This window comes from Hylobates moloch, unplaced genomic scaffold (assembly GCF_009828535.3).
Source record: "Hylobates moloch isolate HMO894 unplaced genomic scaffold, HMol_V3 SCAFFOLD_13, whole genome shotgun sequence".
In the NCBI taxonomy this organism is placed as follows: domain Eukaryota; kingdom Metazoa; phylum Chordata; class Mammalia; order Primates; family Hylobatidae; genus Hylobates; species Hylobates moloch.
In genome coordinates, this window is record NW_026652288.1 from 24,417,366 (window position 1) to 24,438,665 (window position 21,300).

At 36.2% G+C, this 21,300-nt stretch overlaps 1 protein-coding gene across 9 annotated transcripts in view; it reads left to right on the forward strand.

The window, feature by feature from the left end:
• The window catches only part of NCOA1 (nuclear receptor coactivator 1), a 291,562-nt gene that overhangs the window by 243,442 nt on the left and 26,820 nt on the right, over positions 1-21,300 (forward strand). For all 9 annotated transcript variants that reach the window (XM_058426443.1, XM_032172384.2, XM_032172388.2 and 6 more), the window contains 5 exons: positions 3,527-3,644; positions 5,223-5,391; positions 6,412-6,726; positions 16,579-16,680; positions 18,937-19,339. In XM_058426443.1, the coding sequence (XP_058282426.1) occupies positions 3,527-3,644; positions 5,223-5,391; positions 6,412-6,726; positions 16,579-16,680; positions 18,937-19,339 (1,107 nt within the window). The remainder of the gene's footprint in view (positions 1-3,526; positions 3,645-5,222; positions 5,392-6,411; positions 6,727-16,578; positions 16,681-18,936; positions 19,340-21,300) is intronic.

Genomic DNA, 21,300 nt, shown 5'->3' on the forward strand with positions numbered 1-21,300 from the left:
AAAAAAAAAAAAAAAAAAGTCCTTTGAGGTTACATTTCATGGTTTTTGTTTCTTTATTTATTTTTAGTGATTAAGATATTCACAGTTCAACATTCAAAAAAGTTTTTAAAATATATAGTGAAAAATCTCTTTCCTAGCAGTATTGTTTTTTCTGTACCTTCAAAAATTACGTACATAGACTTCCCTTTTTAAAATACAAATAGTGTCATACTATACACATTAGCTGTTCCGTATCTTAGTCACTTTTTCACTTAATGTTCTATGGATGTCATTCTGTGTCAGTGCATAAAGAGCATCTCTATTCTTTTTTTATAGCTGTACAACTTCTTACAGTTGTACCAGAATTTACTTAACCACTAGCCTGATAGGCATCTTTTGCTATTACAAAGCTGTAATGAATAATCTTATGTAGAGATAATTTACCACATGTGACAATATATCTGAGATACAAGTTCTGAATAGAATTGCTAGGTCAAAAGATAGATATTGCCAAATAGTCCTTTCCAGCAATTGTTTCAGCTTACACCCTAACTGATAATGTTTCCATTTCTGCATATCCTTGCCAATACATTGAATTATGTACTCTCTCATTTTTGCCCATCTGATGGTTTTATTTTTTTAGGTATCTCAATGTCATTTTAATCTATATTTCTTTTATTGTGAATTAGATCATATTTTAATGATTTTATAATACTCATGTTCATATTCTCTATTTACCTATTGTTTCATTGGGTTTTTATCCTATTGATTTATAGAATTTTTTATGTTAGAAAAATGAGTTCTTTGTCTACGTCATGTTTTGAAAAAAATAAAACATTGTAACTGCTGTGCAGTTACTGCCAAATGTAACACAAAACTAAACCAGAAACTTCCTTAACAACAGCTGAAGAAAATTAACTGTGAATATCAGAATCAGTAGATACTAAATCAACTGTTAGAAGAATAGAATGTGTAAAAGCCACCCTCATGGTTAAGAAAATGCTTTCTACTTGGTGTACAGAAATTTTTTTTCTATAGCCTAATCTTGGAAGTGACAGAAATTTTTAAATTATTTCTTAATATAAGGGGTTTTTTTTGGCTTGTTTTTTGTTTTGTTTTGTTTGCTGGGTTCAGTGTCCCTTTTAGCTATATTTTAAATGGAGGAAGTATGATGTTGAGCCCTTTGCAAAGATGATAACGAATGTTAATAGCTTGATCAGGGGATCCCTAGGGCTTGTTTTCTGCCCCTGCTTCAGCTGCCTGTTTCCAGCAGAAATGACCGTATTGTCTTGTATTACATGTATACTTACTCATGTTTGTGTCACAGAAATGACCAAAAATACTTCATTTATTCTCTGGACAAAGAGAGAGAGCCTGTGTATTTCCTAGAAGAAATGCGTGAAGCAAACCTTCACATTTTTTACAGAAGGCAGTTTCTAACGGAAGTCGCAAAAGGTTGAAATGACTTTCAGAATAAAAACCAACTTCTTTTAAGCATACGGTCTATCCAAACAAAACTTTTTTTTTACTTAAAATTTTATTAGTATGGGGATGTTTTTGTTTATTTTTGTTTGCTTAGTCACCAAACTCAGCATATGAATCTTATTTTGAAAATATTTTATCCAACTTATTTTCTTAACATTTTTTTCAAGACTAGTAAAATTAGATACTGTGTCCTATTATTGAGTCAAATAAACTATCTTGTAAAACTTAGTATTGCTAGTAGACAGTGGACAGCCATGTAAATTTTCTTAGACTTTTAAATTAATTAATTTTGGTTATAATAATTAAGATTAGATTTCTTGAAATAAGATTGAGGAATTAACATGTAGGCAGAGCCAATGGGACAGTTTTAGATAGTCTTTGACCAACTTGCTGATTTAAATAATGACAGAAAGTAAGTGATTATTTCCCATTTTTTTTTGTTTTAGTTTGTTGTGTTTTTCAGAATCCTACAGAATTTGATTTCTCTATCATTTGTCATGATAGAGATGAGGTTAATCGAAAGCTGTAATTATATACATTTAAAAGTAAATGTGTTTATATAACTTTTATTTCTCACACTAAATATTGAATATATTTCACTTTAAAGTGATCCTTGCATATATTATGTAATTAATAATGTTCAGTAACTAGCATTAAGTACATTTTGGGAGGCATCCTTAAATCTACTTATTCTTCATTCATGCAAATGAGAAATTCTACCTCACTAAGCTTTCCCTTAAAACTCCAAGGCTGTTTTAGTTTTTAAAAAAAGATTCTATTTGGGCTACTATAACAAAATACCACTGACTAGGTGGCTTAAACAACAGAACTTTATTTTCTCACAATTCTGGAATCCTAAAGTAGTTTTGGTTTCTTCTGAGGCTTCCTTCCTTGGCTTGGAGATGGCCCTCTTCTCTCTGGGTCAGGTTATCCCTCTGTATTGTTTTTCTCCTAAACTCCTCTTCTTGGAAAGACACTAGTCATATTGGATTAGGGCCCACTGTAAAGACCCATTTTGTCTTAGTTACCTTTTTAAAGGCCCTGTCTCCAAATATAGTCACATTCTGAGATACCAGGGGTTAGTACAATTCAGCCCATAACAATGATCAATTAATATATAAATTAATATATATTCATTTTAGAAATTACAAATAACCATCATAGAAGGAAAAGTAGCCTTTAATCTCACTATCTAAGGTGGACTTAAAGTGTCTGTGTGTGTGTGTCACCCCAGAATTTTTTTATATTAATATATATGAAATAGTTTATAAAAACAGAGTCATCCTGAAAATAATGTTTTGGAATATGTTTTCTTTTTTCATTTAACAGCACATTGTTAATATCTATGCCATAATTCATTAATCAGTTGCTAAGTTTCTGGAATTTAGGTTATTTATAAATTTTTTTCTAGTATAAATAGTACAGAGAAGATCAGAAAGCTTTCCAAAAAAGCATTACAGAAAAACTTTCTAAAATGCATATACTATTTTCTTCAATTACAAAACATAATTCAACTTCTTTTTTCATTTTGGCCATCATTATAAGTCTCAGTTCTTATACTGTTATTGTACAGCTATATTCTAAGATTAGCAGCTGTAGAGCTGTGTTCATTTGCTACATGGCCTCAGATTCTAGTTTCTGTTCCTGCCCCTGATAGAATGTATTTTATCTTTTGCTCACCACTCTTATTTCGTGGTGATGACACTGTGTTACTTACAGCATATTCCAATATGTGACTGAAAAGCAGATAACCAAAATTGTTCAATTTATTTTTAAAATAAATAATTTCTGACAAAGTCCTGAGTGATTCTGGACAACATTAACCTATGTACAAACTTTAATATCAGATTTTCCTTGATTCAGAAATCTTTTTTCACTTTCTCATTTACTTTTTTATTATGTGGTCACACTAGATAGTTTAAATTGCTGAATAAGTGACCTTTGTATCATTGAAGTAATATTTTAAAGGAGAAATCTCACTCTCCAATATATTATTTTGGAAAATACTATCATTTTATCTTCCACTGAGATAATGACTTCTTACCTTTTCTTCTTCAATCAGGATTACCTGAGCTGGAATTGGAAGCAATTGATAACCAGTTTGGACAACCAGGAACAGGCGATCAGATTCCATGGACAAATAATACAGTGACAGCTATAAATCAGAGTAAATCAGAAGAGTAAGTAATACATTTTGTATTTTATAAGGTATAGATACCAACTTCTAAACAGAGAACTATTTTTTCCAAACTAGATTTCAGTCTACAATGGTATTTTCTGAGATATTAATAGATGTAAATACTTACTAAAAAAAAAAAAGTGGGCCAGGTGCAGTGGCTCTGGCCTGTAATCCCAACACTTTGGGAGGCGGAGGCAGGTGGATCACCTGAGGTCAGGAGTTTGAGATCAGCCTGGCCAACATAGTGAAACCCCATCTCTACTAAAAATACAAAACATTTGCCAGGCGTGGTGGTGCGCAGCTGTAATCCCAGCTACTCAGGAGGCTGAGGCAGGAGATTTGCTTGAACCCGGGAGGTGGAGGTTGCAGTGAGCCAAGATTGCGCCATTGCACTCCAGCCTGGGCAACAAGAGTGAAACTCCGTTTCAAAAAAAAAAAAAAGGGTCCGGGGGGCAAGGGAAAGACACTGAATTAAACAGATTTATTGACTGCATGACCACAAGGCTAGTATACGTTGTAATCACCAAGAGATTGATATAACATGTAGCTATTGTTTTATATTTCATGTATTACTTTAATTGATTACCATAATGTATCTGGGACCTATGGATGAGTTGGCCTCAGTACAGTAATTATATTGCTCTTGAACTTTTAGTTATATTATTATTTTGTCCAGCATTTCTCTTCGTTTGGTGCAAGAAGTTATAAGAAACGAAAGTACTTTTTACCTCTACTCAGTGTCACATCTTGATTAGAATTGAATTTCTTACTCCCCACAGGCAGCCATATTCCATAACACAGACTGCGTCTCATACCTGCCAACCACAGGAAGACTAGATAGTGTTGATTGTGGTTTAGCGCCTTAACTATGAACTGTATTCCCATTTACCTTCCCAAAGGAAGAGTGCTTATAATTGTATTATTAGTGTTATTAGGATTAGTATTATTTTGTATATATTTCTGTTTTATGTATCAGTTGGTATCTATTTGGATCAGACTATATATTTCCTGCCTGTAATCAATGAATAATTTGTTGCTTAACACCTAGCATATTTCATTTTTCCAGTTTGATTTCTTTTGTAAATGGTAATCATGTCATGTTAACAATCAAGATGATTTGATCATCTTTAAAAGTTAATATAATATGCACTGTTTTGATTGTGGTTCAGTTATTAACAATGGCATTCATAAAAGGTAAATAAATAGAATAAGTAGAATAAATCTGAATAAGGCTAAATGATTTTTTCTCAGTTTTTGGCTGAGTTTGTTTTTACTTTTATCAAAAGTTATTTCCCCTTTCTTAACTGTTTCGTTAATTTTCCAGGCTATTTCTGGAACATAAAAAATATGGGAACAAAGTTCAATGACTGACAAAAGAATGAAAAATATATTCAAGCTACGTACCAAATACTCATTTAATTTCTGCACATTAAACGTAGAACATTGCATGGCATTAGAATTGCCAAGCATCTCAACAGTGAATTTTCTAAGACCAAATTTGCACCTATATATGTATATAAAGATTGAATAAATTATTTGCTATGGCAGTCTGAAACTTTCTTGTTTTTTAATCCTGCAGCCAGTGTATTAGCTCACAATTAGATGAGCTCCTCTGTCCACCCACAACAGTAGAAGGGAGAAATGATGAGAAGGCTCTTCTTGAACAGCTGGTATCCTTCCTTAGTGGCAAAGATGAAACTGAGCTAGCTGAACTAGACAGAGCTCTGGGAATTGACAAACTTGTTCAGGTATTTATTAAAGTCAACATTATTTAACTGATGGAGCCCTAAGAAGCTTGAAAATTATTTTAAGCAAGATTTTAAAGTATTGTACCCACTATGCTTTAGCTGTTTTATAATTTACCCCTTGTGAAACTTATCAAAATATATAATACAGTTTTTTTTTAAAGAAAAAGTATTACAGTAATTAGAATTAGAAATAAGTCTTAGCTTTTCACTATGGAACAGAAACTTACAAGCTCCAGCCAGAATAGAATCCAGATTTATAGCATCACTTCTCATTTTAGAGCTTAATTTATCCTTCATTCACGCTTGTCTTCTGCCAGTATATTCCATGGTATTGCAACTTCCAGGTTAGCCTTTTTTACACGATAGGGTGATAAAATCACTTTAGTGCATCTTGACCAGCATTTTTAAATGGAGTAAAATAGGTAGAGTACAAAGTATGAGAATGCATAGTCCATAAAAAGAAGTCATGTTTTATGAAACTCCTTTCAGCTGCATATACACACACACACATGCACACATGCGCACGTGCACAATTAGGTCACAATTTATATTTCTTACAGTGGGTAATAGTGAAAACATTTGGAAACCATAATGCTACAGCTTTGTGTTACATGAGCTGTGGATTTTTTTTTTTTTTTCAAATAAAAGCATGAATTTTATATCTGAGATAGAAAAATGCCTGCTTGATCCCTCCTTTAAGAATCTACTTCCTATAGTAAGCTATTAAATGTAAAGTTTATTGATTCTTAGGCTTTGCAATGAAGTTTTTTTCCAAATCTTTTATTTCATTGATTTGGAGCCTTTATTTTAACTATATTGCCATCTCTTTACTGACATTTTAAATATCTCAGCTAATCTGTTACTCCATTTCAAAAGCAGCTTTTATAAATGTTTTGGTAGTAAACTTCTGGAGAGCATGAATTCAGAATGTATATATGATGATGCTTTCTAGAAATACAGAAGCATGTCACTTATTGGCAGAAATTTATTTGTAAAATATTCTGGCTTCTTTTCTAACAGGGGGGTGGATTAGATGTATTATCAGAGAGATTTCCACCACAACAAGCAACGCCACCTTTGATGATGGAAGAAAGACCCAACCTTTATTCTCAGCCTTACTCTTCTCCTTCTCCTACTGCCAATCTCCCTAGCCCTTTCCAAGGCATGGTCAGGCAAAAACCTTCACTGGGGACGATGCCTGTTCAAGTAACACCTCCTCGAGGTGCTTTTTCACCTGGCATGGGCATGCAGCCCAGGCAAACTCTAAACAGACCTCCGGCTGCACCTAACCAGCTTCGACTTCAACTACAACAGCGATTACAGGGACAACAGCAGGTAAGTGCTCTTTGTTTAGCAGTTGATACTTTTTTTTTTTTTTTTTTTTTGAGACGAAGTCTTGCTCTGTCGCCAGGCTAGTGTGCAGTACTGCGATCTCAGCCCACTGCAACCTCCACCTCCCAGGTTCAAGCAGTTCTCCTGCCTCAGACTCCTGAGTAGCTGGGATTACAGGTGCGTGCCACTACTCCCAGGTAATTTTTATATTTTTAGTAGAGACAGGGTTTCACCATGTTGGCCAGGATGGTCTCGATCTCTTGACCTTGTGATTTGCCCACTTTGGCCTCCCAAAGTGCTGGGATTACAGGCATGAGCCACTGCACCCTGCCAGCAGTTGATACTTTTTAAAGGTATATACCAAATCTCTCTGCAAGGCAGCCCAGTTACTACAATAAAAGTGTCAAGTCCACTCCCAGAACCTTCATGAAAGATTTGAAGAGCCATCCTTCATCTCCTAGGAAAGGGATAAGGGACGTTTCATTCAATTGAAGACAATAGGCTCCTAATAAAGCACTTTGAGACCTACAACTTAAAGGACAATTTAATTTTTATTTTTTGAGATACAAACTATTTAAGGGGAACATCATACAATTATTAAATTAAGAGGAACAGCTTAATTTACAAAGTAGAGCATCAAGAGATACTGTTTATGATTATTGGAATAGAAAATAAAGTTTATTTATATTGTTTGAGGTTGGAGAGATTCATGCCTAGTGATGTTATTATATTAGGAGAATGAAGGAGAATGGGGGCCTGGGAGTTGTGAGTGAGTTAAATCTTCTCTCTCATGACAGGAAATGAGTAGGCGTAGTGGTATAAATATTTAAAATTGTATAAGCAACAGATACGGAGATAATCATTAAGGACCACAAGAGCAAACGGTTAAAAATGTCTGCTGTGGGCCGGGCGCGGTGGCTCACGCCTCTAATCCCAGCACTTTGGGAGGCTGAGGCGGGCGGATCACGAGGTCAGGAGATCAAGACCATCCTGGGTAACACAGTGAAACCCTGTCTCTACTAAAAATACAAAAAATTAGCCAGGCGAGATGGCGGGTGCCTGTAGTCCCAGCTACTCGGGAGGCTGAGGCAGGAGAATGGCGTGAACCCCGGGGGGCGGAGCCTGCAGTGAGCCGAGATCGCGCCACTGCACTCCAGCCTGGGCGACAGCGAGACTCTGTCTCAAAAAAAAAAAAAAAGTCTGCTATGGGCCGGGCGTGGTGGCTCACGCCTCTAATCCCAGCACTTTGGGAGACCAAGGCAGGTGGATCACTTGAGGTTAGGAGTTCGAGACCAGCCTGGCCAACATGATGAAACCCCATTTCTACTAAAAGTACAAAAAAAAAATAATAATAACTGGGCATGGTGGCACGTGCCTATAATCCCAGCTACTCTGGAGGTTGAAGCAGGAGAATTGCTTGAACCCGGTAGGTGGAGGTTGCAGCAAGCCGAGATCATGCCATTACACTCCAGCCTGGGCGACAGAGCAAGACTCTGTCTCAAAAAAAAAAAAAAAAAAAGTCTGCTGTGGGAAAGGGGACCTGAGCTGTAGATTGTTGCTGCTTGTTATGAATCTTGTAGTTTCTAAAACCATATTTGTATATTGCTTTGAATTTTTATAAAAGTATTTAAAGAGGTTCCCTGGAGACTTACTAATTCAGGAAGGAAGAGAAAGGAGGAGATAAATTATACTGGAAAGGCAGTATGATGTAATGGTTTTAAGAGTTCTAGTTTCAAGTCCCAGTTCCAAACTTAAGTGGGTTGCCTTAATCAAATGATTTACCTTTTAAAGCCTCTAATTCCTCATCTATAAAAAGAATCTAATAAAGAATTCCTTTCCCTCACTGGTGGTTGTATGGAATAAATGAGACAAAATATGTAAAGCTTGTAGCATAATGCCTGGCATATTGTAGCAGTTGATAAATACTAGCTATTACTATAAAGTTGCATTCAATAAACATAATATGTAATATAAAATGTGCTTCCATTCTGTTTAAAAAAAGCAAGATGAAAGAGGAGAAAAAGAGAACTAAGAAAGGGAAATTTTTTAAATGATAGAATAACAATAAAAGGAATAATTTTTTAAAAGCTAGGGTGGAATAAAGGATTCAAAGAAGAATTAAAGGAAGAGAGAGGAAAAGAGAAAGAGAAGGAATCATAAATGTTCTGAGATACTAATTGAAGATAAACTACTTCTTGTAGCTTTCCATTCATCTTTAGATAGAGGGCACCAGAATAAGAAATGCTTAATAGTTTCTCTGTGTTTAATTTTTCACAGAACATATTTAAGGGGACTATACTAGGTACTATAAGGAATATAAGGAATAAAAGAAACAGGCAACTGCTTGGCTTTTTGACTACAAGGCCTGAAAACCATTTTGACTACATACCTGAAAAGTTAAGTGACGCTGCAAGCAGTATGTGATTAAGGGCTAAACCAAAAAAGTAAAGGAAAGTGTAGGTGTGCTAGTTTCTCATTTTACAATGTAAAGTTCTGTAAATACTGCCTAATATTAAAGGGTCAGTGAGTAAGGCCAGACCAGTGGTCTAGGTCAGGTTCATGAATGAATGGAATGATGATTCATGCTTGGTTCAGAAAAAAAAGTTGTTTTGGCTTCCATTTGCTCCTAAAACAGCTGATAAGCAGAGAAGCCCTGCAAAGGTATGAGAATAAGATGCAAATAGGTGAAAGTTGCTGCTCTTTGCTTCCCTTAAATCTCATGGATGCCTATCCAGAGATGGCATGGTAGCCTAACAGAGTAAAGTATCCACCAAGTTGAAGAAACACAGAATTTGGGGCTCACTATGTTATAAGCTCCACATGTCTATACGCAAAAACAACTTCTACTGCAAACTAAGACAGTAACTCTGCTACCTAACGAGCCACATATCTGGGCCTGTTCTTTCTGTTTTAAGCCATAAGTTCTTACTGTTTCAGCAGTAGGTCACTCAGCTTCACTTGCACTGCAAGTACTAGGAGTTTTACATGTGTCCACTTAAGGGCTTTCTGTGAGCAGGTCTGGCCAAGGTTCTCAGTCAGTGTCTTAGTTAAGATGCTTTCAGCCACAAGGAAAGAAAAAAAGATCAACTCAGCATAGTAAAACAATAAAGAAAATATTTTGACCCAATTGGCAATCCAAAATGAAAGCAGACCAAGGTGTGGTTACTTCAGAGATTCAGGGATGTTTTCAAGGACCCAAGTTCTTTCTCTTTTTGCTCTGCAATCCTTGGCATGCCATGATTACAAATATCATAGGCAAACAAAACTATAACTAGCAGAAGAAAAGGGACTGTTTGTTTCCTATGTACCTCTTTCCAAAAGCCAGGAAACTTTTTCCAGAAGGTCTTCCCACCCTATCCCCCATCAAAAAAAGAAAAAAGGGAACCAAAAAAAAAAGGTAAAAAGTAAAAAGTAGGAAAAAATACTTCACATGTCTGACTAGTCAGAACTGAGTCACATGTACGCCCTTAACCAATGGTTCGCAAAGACTGACTGAGAGTACTCCTGGATTACCCCTGGAGTTGTGTGATTTGGGATGGTCAGCTGAACAAAATCTGTAAATGTCTGTGGGTTGGCAATAACAGTGCCTGATTAAATCAAGAAATTGAGGTTTAAATGTATTGTTTAAAGTTATATAGTTAAATTCACAGTTGGGATAAAATAGTGAACTGAGGTGGTATTAATATATCTCCCCTTTCTCCTGCCTTAAATCCTGTTAAATGAGAGGTTGTATTTTTTGTGTCTGTGACTAAGTTCATGTCAGTGTAGACAAAAAAAAGAATACCATTAGCGTACTAAAAATTAAGTCATTTTGAAATATAAATAAAGCAAACATGAGAAAGAAACAAAATTATATGCAAATAATACAACTATTTATATAGAAAATCCAAAAGAATCTGGCCGGCGCAGTGGCTCACGCCTGTAATCCTAGCACTTTGGGAGGCCAAGGTGGGTGGGTTGCCTGAGCTCAGGAGTTCGAGATCACCCTGCGCAACATGGTGAAACCTCGTCTCTACTAAAAATACAAAAGTTAGCCGGGCATGGTGGTGCATGCCTATAATCCCAGTTACTGGGGAGGCTGAGGCAGGAGAATCGCTTGAAACTGGGAGGTGGAGGTTGCCGTGAGCCAAGATTGTGCCACTGCACTCCAGCCTGGGTGACAGAGCGAGACTCCCATCTCAAAAAAAAAAAAAAAAAAAAAAAAAACAGAAAATCCAAAAGAATTTATAGGGAACTTAGAACAAATAGAGTAGTTCAGCAAGGATTTTAGATAAAAGAACAAGAAACGAAAATTAATGGCAATTCTTTTTACTAGAAAATTAATTAAAAATACATTCAGGCCAGGCACGGTGGCTCACGCCTATAACCCCAGCACTTTGGGAGGCCGAGGTGGGCGGATCACCTGAGGTCAAGAGTTCGAGACCAGCCTGGCCAACATGGTGAAGCCCCGTCTCTACTAAAAATACAAAAATTAGCCGGGTGTGGTGGCGCGTTCCCAGCTACTCAGGAGGCTGAGACAGAATCGCTTGAACCCAGGAGGTGGAGGTTGCAGTGAGTCAAGATTGTGCCGTTGCACTCCAGCCTTGGTGACAAGAGCGAAACTCCATCTCAAAAAAAAAAAAGAAGAAAAAAGAAATTCACACTGTTCAAAACTTAGAAGATTGGAAGTCATAATTGAAAGGCAAAAAGAATATCCAAATAAAAACTACTCATGAAAGAAATTATATCTTCTAATTGGTTGTTGCTTGTAAAAAGATGACAGTTGTTCATATTTAATCAGTAAATTCAGTGGAATTCCAACAAAATCTCAACATGGAATTTGACAAATAGATGCTAAATTTGTTTTAGAAGCATCAATACAATCTTGAAGTATGAATAAAATGAGGGTATACTTGCTCTACCGATATCAAGATTTAAAACAAAGCTTTAAAAATTAAAACAGGCCGGATCTGATGGCTTACATCTATAATCCCCTCATTTTGAGAGGCTTAGGCAGGAAGATTGCTTGAGGTTAGGAGTTTGAGACTAGCCTGGGCAACATAGCACGACTCTGTCTCTACCAAAAACAAAAAAACAAAAAGCCAGGTGTGATGATGTGCACCTGTAGTCCCAACTACTCAGGAGGCTAAGTTGGGAGGATTGTTTGAGCCAGAATTCAAGGCTGCAGTGAGCTATGATTGTGCTACTCACTCCAGCCTGGGTGGCGGAGCAAGACCTTGTCTCTAAAAAAAAAAATTAAAACAGTGTGGAACTAGCATGAGGATAAATAGTTCTACCATAATAGAGTTCTACATAATAGAGGGTTCTGCATAATAGCTCTACATAATAGAAAGCCCAGAAACACACCCAGACATAGTGAAAGACTTAATAAGAGACAGAGGTGACAATGGGGAAAGAATGGCATGCATCATAAATGCTGGTACATTTGGCTGTTCATGAGGAGGAAAAAATTAAATTTGATCCTCATCTTATTCGAGACACAAAAATAAACTCTTAAGTGTTTTAATGACCTAAATGTGAATATGAAAATATCTCTGTAGCCTCTTTAAAATGACATAAAGGAAAAAGTAAATGTTTACATTAAAATTTACGACCTAGAAGACAAAAGACACCATAAGCAAGGTTAAAAGGCAAGACAAAAAAGACTCAAAGAAGATGTTTCCAACCCCATATGACTGGCAAAGGACTAGTATCCAGAATACACCCAGTTTGTAATCTGCTACTCATAATATATTTACCTCATTGGATTGATACACATCTGTTCGCGTATTGGTCATATCCTCTCCTTCCCTCTTCCCAAATACAGGAGACTGTAAGCATCTCATAGCAAGAATTTAGCACCATGCCTAGTGATTTGAGAAAAGAAAACGGGTGTACTCAGATATACATTATAGTTTGCTTCTTTTTAGTGAATTTTAAGATCAGTTTAAAAACAGATGTTGAAAATATATATATATATAAATAGATATCATTTATTGGCCATGAGTATATCTCACTGGCTGGTATATACTTTTTACTCCTTGTGTAAAGGAGTAAAAAGATTGTAACATTTTAAATTCAATTATACAGTTATGAATAAATCCCCAGTTGGGAGGAGAGAGATGAAAAACATCCTAGGAAACTAGTGTATCTGTATTGGTTGAGACTTTTAAAAAAAACAATGAAAAGGAAGGAAGGAGCTGATGATTAAAAAGCAATACAAAGTTACCAGCCTTTAGGTGTGATACCCGTTTACTCCTCAAATAAGCAAAGACCCAAGAAATATATCCATAATATCAGTAAAGGACTTCTAAAATTCTATTTTGGGAAAAAGAACAACAGCAAAGATGGGTAGACCTGCTGCTTTTAGAAAATGGTATCATAGGCTGGGCACGGTGTCTCACGCCTGTAATCCCAGCACTTTGGGAGGCCAAGGCAGGTGGATCACCTGAGGTCGGGAGTTTGAGACCAGCCTGACCAACATGGAGAAACCCTGTCTCTACTAAAAATATAAAATTAGCCAGGCATGGTGGCACATGCCTGTAATCCCAGCTACTTGGGAGGCTGAGGCAAGAGAATCGCTTGAACCCAGGAGGCGGAGGTTGCAGTGAGCCGAGATCTCACCATTGCACTCCAGCCTGGGCAGCAAGAGCGAAACTCCATCTCAAAAAAAAAAAAAAGAAAGAAAGAAAGAAAAAGAAAATGGTATCATTAGCTGACAAAAGATACGATTTTTCTACTCCAGTTTTGTTTTCTTCTTCCCCAGCAAGGATCATGATCTTCGTAACTATCAAGAGGAGAATAATATAAAGAGAAAGTGACAGTGAGATACATAAACGAATATGGTATACTTAGCAATCTTAAAACAAGTCAAGTCCAGATATGTATATGTTAGGGTACTGAACAAATGTATGTATCTGACATTATAAGAACCACTATTGATAATCTTTTATAAATTATAGAGAATAGAAGTGATCAGAAAACAGAATTAGGATTGAAGGACAGAAAAAAAGAGAAACATTTTACCTTCAGGTTTCTGGCAATGAAAAATGCCTGATAGGACAATAAGCTTCTTCAAAGAATACTTTTGTCTTTGCAAGAATTTGTGCAGTAGCTAGCTCAGGGTTTCTCAACCTTGGCACTTTAACATTTGGGGCTGGATAATTCTTGAAATGGGGGAGATGTGTGCATTAAGGATGTTTTGCAGTATTCTTGGCCTCTGCTCACTAGACGTCAGCAGTACCTCCTTCCTTAGTTTTGACAGCGAAAATGTCTTCAGATATTGCCAGATGTGCCTTGTTTGGCAGAATCACCCCTAGTTGAGAATCTCTAGGCTAGATAATCATCTTTTAGGTTTCCTATAGAAGGATTTCTTGGTAAAGCACTGGGAAGAAAATCCATTCCGGCAGACAAAGTGACAGACAGCCTGAACTGTGTGTGTTTATACTTAGGAATGGGTTTGCCTCTTCCACTGGCCACAAGCCCCACATTTCCTTTTCTTCCTCAACAAGCCTTTTAACCTTTTAAGTGTTTGTGTCTAAGGACTAACAACTAATCTCCTCCCACTCCCCACCTCTCTGAAAGTTAAGATTTCCAAGGAGCTGAGGAATGTAGTGATCCTTTTGGGAAGGCTATGTTGGAAGAAGTGGAACTTGACCTACTTGTTGAAAAACAAAGCATTTTAATAATTGGAGAGAAGAGGCAGGTCAAAGTAGGACAGATGTACACAGCACTAAGGTTGCACACACAGATAGTCAAGGGGAGGAAAAAATGAACAGGGATTAATTCAAGGGCAGAAATAGACCAGGTTTCCTATAACAGAAAGTACTTGTAGATTTATGCTATTTAGAATAATTCCTTCTACTTCTAAAAAAGAGCCTATTACTACTTGTCAGGCATCTTTCCTCCATCCCTACCCATTTCATTTGTACATTATCTCACAATTCAAAGAATATATAAAGCTATATGTTTGGAATGTATTTTTACCTGTCCTCATTGCCTCGTCTCCTGTTTTTTTACTTGCTGTTGCCTCTGCCTCAAGTTAACTCTGCCCTCCTCCTTGTCACCTTGCATTCTCATCCTTCAAGACTCTGCTGAGCTCACTCATGCTTCTTGGTCCCTGTCTTCATCCCTAGACTGAATGAGCTGCTCCCTCTGTGCTGCCATAGATGTGTCTGTCTATGCAGACAAAGCACCTGTGCATTTTACTGTTGTGCGTTGGCTTCTGCCATTCAATAGGGTACTCCTAGAAGGACAGGAATTTGCTCACCTTTGTAACCTCCAAACTTTATGCAATATCTTGAATGTACTGAGTTTTTAAGTAAATCTTTGTAAAATTAACTTGGTTTATCTAAATTTATGTTCCTGGTCTTTCAAGTTTAAGAAGTATATCAGTTTTGGTATTTAAAGAGTCTTTTTGACTTTTAAGACTATAAAGTTGGTATCTTTCTTTTTGAAGTGACTCAGAACTTCAAAAAGAAGTTTTAACTTACTCTACAGTGCCTTAGAGTTGTCATTTTAACATTTATATTATAATGAGCTTTTCCCCAAAATTGGTTTGTTTTCTGATCTAATGGGAGTCAGAAAATGACTGAAGCTAGAATTAAGAGTTGAGCTATTTGATGACAAGAGATTTAATCACTGTTCATAGCTCTTTGGATTCTTATAAAACTTTCGTAGGCTTTCTAGTTTATGTATAATATATTGAAATATATTAATGTATGATATATAAATATATATAATTTGTGTTTTACAAAGTATATAAACATAAAATAGTATTAATATTATTGTTACTGTTATCTTCATGAATAGTTTATTCATATCAAATTATTGAAGAAGAAATGTTTTAAGCTACAGATTGTTTACAAGAAAATCTCATTTCCAAGAATACTTCTTTTGTTACCAGATACTGTTAAGGCATGCATGGCATGCCTATGACCTGGAACCCTAATCCTGGTCTAGACTGATCTTCCAAACCAGTATTCATAGAAAATGGTTCTGGGAGATGGATATTAATGGTTAGATGTCAGAAAAAAAGGTTCATGATAAATAAATTGCGTAGTATATCCCTTCTTGGAGATCCACAGTGTGCTTTTGGCCAATTAAAGGCTTATAAAATTTCTGCAGTAAATAAATCTGTTTTACCTTGTGTAACCCATCATTTCCAGTACTTAATACAGCACAGCATGCTGTTTTCCTAGCACATCTATTAATATCCTGCAGAACAATGTTCTTTAGCATTGTTCTTTAGCATACCAATTTGGGAAATGCTGGTCTAAAGTAATTACTTTTTCTAGTTAAATAAATAATCCATTTTTTCAGACCATTTGTTTCTTATGTAATACTGTCTAGCTAATGAAATCATATTGGATTTTCCCCAAATATGTATCCACCAGACATAGTACCTCCAAGTGAGAATACCATCCAGCTTGCTCAACTTTCCCTTCATCTTCCAGACCTTTGTAAAAATGTGCCCTTATTGTATACCTGCTTTTACATTTATAATATTTTAAGACCTAGGGCTGGTACTTCTTCTCCATTGCAGCACTTACCTAAAATAACTATTAACATGTTTTTTTGTTGTTTTTGTTTGTTTGTTTGCTTTTGAGACAGAGTCTCACTCTGTCGCCCAGGCTGGAGTGCAGTGTGTTTCTATCCTACTTTTAAATACTTTGCCATAGTGTTTTGGAGACAATAAGTGTTTTATAAATGTTGGGAACTACCAGCCTTTTGGAAAATAAACATAGGAAATAATCTTACCAAACCTGCAACACTAAAACTTTTTAGTAATCAATAGAAAATTTGTGTTACTTTATAAGGCCGGTGTTATGCTTGTGTGTAGAAATATGATATATTATTGTTTCAATTTTTCTCTAGTTGATACACCAAAATCGGCAAGCTATCTTAAACCAGTTTGCAGCAACTGCGCCTGTTGGCATCAATATGAGATCAGGCATGCAACAGCAAATTACACCTCAGGTAATGTGAGAAAACCAGACGTCATTAGTACTTCTTTAACCCACATAGTGTTTCTTGAAGTGTTGACTTGAGTGTCTTTGAAATGGTCTGTGAGCTGATCTTTTAATGATGTTTGTAGTGTAGTTTTCTTCTAGAAGGAATTAATAATCTACTTTTGATACCTCTTACTGATATTTGATCTAAAGCAAATGGTGCCTTGTTTTGTTTTATTGTTATTATTGTCATTGTTATTGGATACCAGATGACTAAGTAGAAAAAACTCTTACTGCTGTAGCGAATAGCACCAGTAACAGGAAGCCTCTGATACGAAACTGTGTGAACAGTACCCGAAACCTGATCAAAACCCAGTCACGTTGCTAAGCTGTCTTAACTATCTTGTGTACTATGTTCAATTTGAACATCAGCATTTTCTAGCTTGTATTTATTTTTTAAATCCCCTTTTTTTTTTAATAAACCCAGAGCCATTAGAACTTTAAACATAAAAATAACTAGGTGGACTTCTAAATGTTACCTAGTACTCACTCCCTACTTTACCGCATACATACTTAAAAATTTTTTGTTTCAGCTACTTACTTTTATTTCATAACAAAGTTGATGTAAAAATCTGGGAGATAAGGAATTTTAGAGAGGATTTAAACTATACTGTTTTCCTCTCCACAATATGGAACTAGATGGATTAGGAGCAAATACACAAAGCCAGTACCTGTATTATTAAAGAGATAAATACAGCCATGCATCACTTAAAGACAGGGATATGTTCTGAAAAATGTGTTACTAGGCAACTTCATAATTGTGCAAAGGTCATAGAGTGTATTTACACAAACCTACATGGTATAGCCTACTTATACATCCTGGCTATGTGTATAGCCCATTGCTCCTAGGCTACAAACCTGTACAGCATGTTACTGTACTGAATACTGTAGGCAATTGTTATGGTATTTGTATATCAAAACATACCTAAACATGGAAGAGGTACAGTAAAATACTGTAGTACTATAATCTTATGGGACCACCGAATTTGGTCCATCGTGTGCAACTGAAATGTCTTATTACTAAAATGTCTTATTGCTGAAATGTCTTTATGCATCACATGACTGTATTGACTGAAGCTGTTGGTAAGCAGCAGATATTGACGTCTTCATGGATCCAGATTTCAGTTTCTCTGTCTCTTACAAATTATAAATCTTAGTGCTAGCTAATTCAGGAGTAATTAGGTTGTAAGGAAACAAGACCCCACTTTTGGATTCACATAAAGATAATTCCTATCAGAAAGTCTTATTTCATAGTTTCTTCTAGATTAGACTATATGTAGTTGGCAAGAGCTGTATGCTTTAGCCAGATTCTCAATCTGAATTGACATTTTCTGAAGAAGGCTTTATTGATATGCCATGTTATATTGAAATAATGATTTTAACCTAATTTGACCACTTCTTTCCTCATCCATAATATTATAACTGAAACCACTTATACTAATGCCTGGAATAATCTGAAACTCCAATAATAATACAAAATAGCTGTTTCCATTTATTTCTTTTTACTATTTTATTTCTACTTATTTTCTTTTTAAGTGATAATTTCTTAGGCATTGGATCCTAGATTTCAGAATCTTCCTTTTTTAATGGTATTTGTAGGTTTTTTCTAATTGTAAAGGTAGTGCGTGTTCATCGTAGATAATTTGGTAAATATAGAAAAGTATAATGAAGAAAATTAAAATCACCTGTAATCACATTTTATTCATTTAAATAAAGTGGGATAATGTTCTCAGTGAGAAAAGTGGAAAACGAAGTTTCTCTTTACCAGAAACACAGTAAATTTTTTGGAATTGAAAAAGTCTTCTAATGATCTAATGAAGGATAGGACAGAAGTCATCAAGCACATTTTCTTTCACCTCCTTATGGTCTTCATGTTTCTCTTAACAATGTTCATGGCCAATATTATAATACTAATCAGTATATACTTTCTTTGAATTTTTCAGTTCTGTGTGACTTTTAATTGAGAATTTGCGTTCTCATTTATAATGGTCAGATATTGTTTAGCGTTTCTTGACTACTTTTAATCTGTAAAATGTACCTAATTCATTTTTTCTCCTGTGATTGTTACTTAAGAGGTTTTTGTTCCTTTTCGGTTTTTGTTTCCCTTGTACAGTGATAATTGCTATGTACTTTATTGCCCCAAGCAAGTAGGCTTTAATCCAATAAACTTTCCAGGATAGTGATTATAATAATTTTAGTAAGTGAGTTTTTTCCTGCTTTTCAGCCACCCCTGAATGCTCAAATGTTGGCACAACGTCAGCGGGAACTGTACAGTCAACAGCACCGACAGAGGCAGCTAATACAGCAGCAAAGAGCCATGCTTATGAGGCAACAAAGCTTTGGGAACAACCTCCCTCCCTCATCTGGACTGCCAGTTCAAATGGGGAACCCCCGTCTTCCTCAGGGTGCTCCACAGCAATTCCCCTATCCACCAAACTATGGTACAAATCCAGGAACCCCACCTGCTTCTACCAGCCCGTTTTCACAACTAACAGCAAATCCTGAAGCATCTTTGGCCAACCGCAACAGCATGGTGAGCAGAGGCATGACAGGAAACATGGGAGGACAGTTTGGCACTGGAATCAATCCTCAGATGCAGCAGAATGTCTTCCAGTATCCAGGAGCAGGTAGGAGGGTCACAACTTTATGTTGTTCTAAGTAATCCATACAGGCTTAGGTCTCTCTCCATCTTTATGTCCGTGCTCGGACATTAAAACAGTGTGCGGAAGAGGAAAGACACTGACATGGGAGTCTGGAGACCCAGGATTCAGACTCAGCTTTTGACACTAAACGGTTGACTGGTTTGAGGCTTATCTCCCTTTTGTAGCTGAGAGGATTGAATTAGAGGATCTGTAAGGACCTTTTGAGCATTTTGTATGCAAAGTACATTCCCTTTTTTTTTTTTCTTTTTTGTTAGATGCAGTCGCGCTCTGTCGTCCAGGCTGGGAGTGCAATGGTGCAATCTCAGCTCACTGCACCCTCCACCTCCCGGGCTCAAGCGATTCTCCTGCCTCAGCCTCCCAAGTAGCTAGGATTACAGGCATGTGCCACTGTGCCCAGCTAATTTTTGTATTTTTAGTAGAGACAGGGAGGGTTTCACCATGTTGCTCAGACTGGTCTTGAACTCCTGACCTCAGGTGAGCCACCATACCCAGCCTATTATCTTATTTTTTAATTTCTCTCATTGATCTCTATGAGAATTCAATGAAAGTCTTCCCCACACAATGGATTTTAGTACATTAATTCAAAATTCGCATGTAGTTTTTTCATTGTGTAGGATATTTTGTTTTTGCCAGTTTGCATAAGAATAAGTTATCTCCACAGAGTATCTCAGACTACTCATTGGTGTCATCACTCTCAGCTGCTGCTGTTGCAGCTTCCTCTCCAATGTCAGTCAACTTTCTGGCTTCCAAAAGCTTTTTTCTTTTTTAGTCTTTCTTTGGCACTGTCTTCCATTCTCTTTGTCCTGGGTGATAATATCTTTTCTTATTTCTTTTCTGTCACTTTGAGATTCTAATAGGTAGTGGCAGTGATAAACATCTGATTAGTCTACTCTGTTTAATCAAACTTTTATGCAAAATTAATTGTCAATTCCTGAAAAATAATTGAAATAAATCCCTTAATTATATAAATGAAAGAAAAGAGATAAATTTTAAGGCTGCTTAAAAGTGAATTTCAATGAGAAGGCTGCTGTTTGACTTGAATAAAATGTCGAAGTTATACAGAGATTTTTGACATGGCAGTATGCTTATCAGTTTTGACAGCCAAATCAATTTAGAGTTTCCATTCTGATGGTAGCAAATACTAAAATCCTTTGACTATCAAATTAAGTATCTAAAGACTTGTGCCAGAGAGCATCAGAACTCTCAAAGAGATTTTAATCAAAATTATGCCACATCAGTTTCTTTGTCCTCAAGACAATGAAGTCATCTTTGGCTGTTTTATATCACTGACACTATCTGTGTGGGCAAGAAAAGGATTATAAATCCATATTTTGCCTGAACAAGAGTATGGCCTTCAAAAGAATTTTGTTTCCATGTGTCTTACAATTTCTGTATGCAAAGAATTTGACAAAGCTTTTTCACTTTAGCCTGTGGAAGTACTTCCTCCAACATTAGAAGACTTGTGTAGTTATCTGCATCCCCGTTCCTCCTCCAAAATGACAACCTGACTAAAACAGCAAATGGGTTTTTAGCAGCATTCATGATATTATTGCAGAGCCCTAAATCAAAAGATTTATCTCGTGCATTAGGGGAAAAAACTAACTAGAAGTAAGCCAAACATTAATAAATTCCTCATGAAATTATTCTAAGGATTTTTTTCTATTAAAAAAATAGAAATAGTATTTCTGTCCATTTTCAGGCATACCCTTTTAAGTTTCCTCTGGAAAGTCAAGAAAGGAGAACTTTATATCCTGCTTTCATTCCTTGACAAAGCCACCTGGAAAGGCGGTCCTTCAGTGCCCCGGTTCTCATGAAATTGACAAGTTTCTTTCACAGTTCTGGGTCTAGTCTTTGATCTGAGTTGTGTCAGCATAAAACAAAGTGAGCTGAAATAATGGAGTGGGTGGAGCTTCCTCTTTCCCCAT